Source organism: Oryzias melastigma, linkage group LG9 (genome assembly GCF_002922805.2).
Source record: "Oryzias melastigma strain HK-1 linkage group LG9, ASM292280v2, whole genome shotgun sequence".
NCBI classification, from domain to species: Eukaryota; Metazoa; Chordata; class Actinopteri; order Beloniformes; family Adrianichthyidae; genus Oryzias; species Oryzias melastigma.
This window is the reverse complement of record NC_050520.1, coordinates 21,651,938-21,657,173: the sequence shown is the minus strand read 5'-3', so window position 1 is coordinate 21,657,173 and position 5,236 is coordinate 21,651,938. Positions and strand designations below refer to the sequence as shown.

The window sequence follows — 5,236 nt, the reverse complement described above, 5'->3', positions numbered from 1 at the left end:
TCGTTTCCATCCCGACGGCTTAGACTCTCCCCATCTTCTTTATCAGCCATTCAAATATACCGTTTCTCTCCTTCTCTGCTCCACAATCTCTCCATCCGGTTGAATGGCTTTCTTTCTTGTCGCGGAGGTCCTCATTGTGTTTCGCTACCTGAGTCAGCAGGGAGGATGAAAAGCGGAGGGGAGGGCGTGGGGGGGTAGTTTGACATGCAGGGAGGGAGACAGAGGCGATGATAGGCGAGGGAGAAAAAAAATTGAGGAGGGGGGTGGCTGAGAGGAGTTAAGTGAATTTACCTGCTTCTCTGGTGGCGGCGCTTTGTGTGCGTGCGTGTGTGTGCGTGAAAGTTAACGACACGGACTCGACTTTATTGCTGTTTATCCCCGCAGCCAAAGCTGTCAGGAGGAGACGGATTGGCAGCTCCTCTAATCAGGACCCTCCTCTCAGAGGTCCCCCCCCCCCTCCCCCCCGGCTCAGACACAAATACAGGGCTGCTAATGGCATTCTCTCTGCCCAAAATATAATGCACTTACACACAATGGGAAACTTCTCACTTCCTATTACTCCAATTTTTGCAGAAATCCATCTTTTCCATCTAAACTATTTTAAATAAATCCCACAATTTCTATAACAAAAATACCACTATTTTAGTTAACTGAAAACTTGAAAATTAAAAAAAAATGTTCCGGCAGTTGCAGCTACAACAAAAAAAGTGCATTTCCAAGGAAATGTGTCACTTTTATTAACATTCTAAGTTCAGTTTTAAAGCACTTTGTGCTTTTCATATGGATCAAATAAGACAAGTCAAGCACAAGTGCTCCAAATGGGGACCAAAAAGCAGCAGCAGCAGCAGTGCGCTGTACTTCACTCCGCGCGCTTATCTCTCCTCCGCAGCTCTGCTGACCTGCGGGCTGCAGCATCAGAGGTGTGTGTTTGTGCTGAGGTGTTGACCTGTCAGGGGGGACTTGTTAGGACTTTAACTGCGCATGCTGGCGGTCTCCAGACATCCGGAGGTGGCATCGATTTGAAACTTGTCCTGTCTAATTTGATGATAACATCCAGGCTGGCCCCGCCGCAGTACCATGGACAGCGCACTGTCTTGACCCTGACTTGCTATCAAATTACCCCCGTCTGGGCCCCAGTGGGAGCCAAGCAAGTTTACGAGAAGGGAGGCAGAGAGAGAGAAAGAAAAAAAAGAGAAAGAGAGGAGCTCTCACTAAACACAAATCTTCTCTGAGGCTCCAAACTCTGCGGTGAAGCATCGAGAGCAGGTTGGTGGTTTGCTGCGCCAACCGCCTCTGTAAACCACACTCAGTTCCACTTACACAAAGACTGTTTCAGGCTCTCAGGATCGACTATCCCTGCGCTGCTTCCATGCAGTTTCTTCTTTTAATCCGGTTTCAAACTGCTAATATCCACCTTAGAATAGACGCCAGTGTTCCTGTACTTCTAGAAGAAAAGAGCCAGGTGGAAAAGTACACATCCTGACATGAAGTAAGGGTTTTTCAAATATTCTAACATGGGAAAAAATCGAAAACACCTGCAATTTAAAGTGTTTAGTTGTATTTTAAACACATTATTATTTATCTGACAAATCAAGTTTGCTCTAGAATCAATGTCAAGGTTTGTCGAGATCCAGGAAGGCGCCCAAAACTTCCTTTAGAGCTCACTTTGCAGGTCAAACTGACATGTTTCCAACCAGATTGGACCTCTCCCTTCTGATCTGGACATTCCTGCATCACGCGGGACAGCAGCTGAACTTCACCCGCGTGCACGGTCCTCAGAAGACGGCGCGCGCTTTCACATGCCAAGTCAAACAAAACGTAGACAAACATTGTAGATATTGTAATAGTTGCAGTCCTGTGCGCGCAACTGGATTTGGGAAGATGCGCGTCTAAAGTTGGAGAAAGGAGCTCTGACGGGAGGAGGATTTACTGTTAGAGAAAGAAGGGAAGGGGGGGGGGTTGTTTGATGGAGCTCCACAGCTTTGAGACAGCTTGTTAATTAAAACCCCAAGAGATGAGGCTCTGCAGCCACCGTCCATATCAGAGCACCGCTAACTATGACAGCAAGTTACTTAAAAAGCGCGCGCCTACATCCCATACTTTTTTTCTTCTCTCCCGTCCATCACCGGCAAGCAGGGAGATGTTTTAATTCGTTCAAATCCCCATTGTGATGGGGGAAATATCTTGTTTTCCCTTTTAGGAATTTATGGCAAACCTTGGATTTGTCCGTCAATTTGGGGATAGAGCCCAAACTGCGGCTTATGTGCGGAGAAACGCACACACGCGGCTTAAATCTGGCAAATTCGATTAAAAGACAGGGAGGATTTTTTTAAGAAAGAGTCAATTAGTCCAGACAGGATGAAATAGTATTAAAATCTTTACATTCGGGCATTAATTCTTTCCAAAATCCTAAAGGCTGCAGTTTCAGAAATGCAGATAAGAAAGGAGGCAACTGTCAAAACAAAGGAATATTCTTTTTTTCTCTCAGTCTTTGGTTCTTGCGCTTCTGATCAATTTCAATCGAGGCCATCTTTGTCCTCACGCATTATCCCACCTTAATTGAACCCGCAGCCCTGCTTTTGCCTGCGGGATCACGTGCGAGAGATCACAAACCTCAGCAAAACAAATAAGCAAAATCCCATATTTCAACACAGCAAATGCATAAAGATGGGATGATGGCCATTGTTTCTAAAGAAGAGCAAAAATGCGCCTTCCTCCCTTCCCTCCCTCCCTCCCCCGCTCCCAGACAGCGTGTTATGAGCCTGTTGGCGGACAGTAAATGGCAGCGGGAGAAGGCGCAGATTTGCAGGAGATGAGGTGAAACCTGACTGGGTTCGTGTCGTCTGGAGGCTGCAGGTAGAGAGGCCCCTCAGTATACAAGCAGACCCGCTGTGCAGAACCACACACGCTCCAGCGGGGGTGTGGAGGACTTTTAAAGGGGGGGTTAAGAGCAGACTCTTCAATATTTGTCTTTAAAATATTTTTGCAGCCACAGGAGGTGGATTATGGCTGGAAATTGTACTTTTATTTATTTATTTAAGTAAAAAATGTATTCAATTGTTTTAAAATGAGAAAAAAATTAATTTGAGACTTTAAAAAACGTTTGAATTAAATACTAATAGGATTTTTTGTACATTACATATGCTTTATCTCCAATTATAAAGAGGTGTATTTTATTTTTCTAATGATGTTCCTGTTTTTAAAATTAGTTTGAAACATAATAATTTAACGAAGTTGCTAATTCCTGCTTTTTTCTTCATCACTGTCATTAATCACAACATAATTTTATGTTTCAGTCCATAAAAATGTATTTCCAATAAATACAGAGACTCAAAAATCTTCAGACTAAATGTTTTTAAAGTTTCCTTTTAGTGCAACAGATGCTGTAAATGTCGGTTTTCTTTGTCTACCGTTTTAGGGCTCGTTCACCTGATGGCTTTGCGGCTGCGCCTGGGCCACGACGCGTTTGAAGACAGCTGTAAAAGGCTCTCCGAGGCTCCAGCACATTCATCAACGTCAGACGCCGACAAGCCGCTGCTTAGTGAAAGTGTAACTGCAGCAGTATATCCAAGAGCAGCGAGGGCCACTCAGCAGGCAGCACAAAGCTCCCTTTTCCTGGAGAACAGCTCTTTGTGCGCCACACTGGTACAAACCATCGCCAGGAAATATTAAAATGTTAAATTGTTTGAGAAATGAGTTTTATTAATTGTTCTGAAGTGTGGAAATTAGCCATAACAGATACTAGATGTTTTTACTGCAAATATTTTCTGATATTTTTCTGTTTCATCCTCGTTTTATTATTATTATAAGACTACTATATTTATTATTATTACTAGTATTAGTAATGGTAGTGTTTTTATTTTTTATTATATTTTTTCCCTGGGATTTAAATATGTAAATTAAAAAAACGTTTCTCATTCTTCAAACAATCCTCATCAGCTCAGATTTCGGGAACATTCGGAGTATTTCCAGTCTACAACACCAATGACTGCTGTTTCTGATCGATGACACAGTTTAACAAACCATGCCGAAATGTCAGTCGACGCAGGATAATATCATTATAGAAATCTCCCCACTTTCCACAGCTTTGGAGCCGCTTCACTGTCAGCGGCAGCTGCTGAAACTCCTGGTTAAAAAAAAAAGGAAAAAGAGAGCGTGGAAAAGCTTCTCTGCTGCGCCGTGGACTGTGACTGTGGAGAGAAAGGGAGAGGGAGAGAGTACAGGGCGGTTCTTGTGTTTGGAGGTCCAACAACACAGAGCGCCATCTAGCAAACTCAGAAACAAAAAACAGCGGAGGGTCTGGGAAGGTGGCTGCCTTTACGCACACAGCACGCAAGGGCGCAGAGGGGCGCCACATAACGCCGCAGTTTTTGCGCTCCCAGACACCTAAAACTTTAATGGAAGCCGTTAATGCTTGTTCTGCTGAAGGAAGGGGGGGCTGTCTGATAAATGTTAGTGGATCGAGTGTTTATTGTTTTAGCCGGTTAAAGTTTAAATGCAGCACGTCAGGTGATCACAGGATGGGAAAAGTTTATTATGAAGACTTTTGACAACCAATTGATGCTATCTCAGCCCTCATCACAGCTGTGCAGCTGAGATGCACCACAAACAAAACATGCATCATCTGCAGAGTTCCTAACCAACATGAAGAAAGACGAACACTGAAACTCACATGTGCACAGTGTACCCACATTTTCCCAAAGAGAAATGCACTTCCATCCTCATCCATCGCAGCCATTCACTGAATGCACAGCTAAGTGAGTGTTGGTAATGACAGAACAACAGCAGCATGGACCGAATATAAGAACTAATAATGATGAGTAATAATGATAAAAGTCTGATCGCGAGGATAGGGGCACGAGCTCAATTAGTGCAGCAATCAATGGCGAGCGGGTGTCTCTGAAACGCAGACACTTGGTGTCATTATTCATCTCAGTCCGAGTTAGAACGGAAAGCTTACATGTAACCTGAAGCGACACTGCAGAGCATGTCAGGAGTGAAGTTCACAAAAAAAAAAAAAAAAAAAATCAGTCTCTGCAGCATCCACAATATGCACGATACAGAATATTTCTACCAAAAAAAAAAAAGCTTTTCTGGTATTCTGATAAGGAGTACTTTTTTAACTTATAAACAAGTTTTTATGTAGCATCCACCACTTTCCCAATAAACAAAAAAAATAATTTTATGAATGCAAAACCTTATCACTGTGGATTAAAAAGTGGAAATTTAAGGAAAA

At 43.3% G+C, this 5,236-nt stretch overlaps 1 protein-coding gene across 3 annotated transcripts in view; it reads left to right on the top strand.

Moving 5' to 3' along the window:
* fam172a (family with sequence similarity 172 member A) overlaps window positions 1-5,027 on the top strand; it is a 146,155-nt gene extending 141,128 nt beyond the window's left edge. For all 3 annotated transcript variants that reach the window (XM_036213588.1, XM_024275667.2, XM_036213587.1), the window contains one exon: window positions 3,419-5,027. In XM_036213588.1, coding sequence (XP_036069481.1) covers window positions 3,419-3,672 — 254 coding nt within the window. In that variant the 3' untranslated portion in view covers window positions 3,673-5,027. The remainder of the gene's footprint in view (window positions 1-3,418) is intronic.
* The last annotated feature ends 209 nt before the right edge of the window (window positions 5,028-5,236 follow it).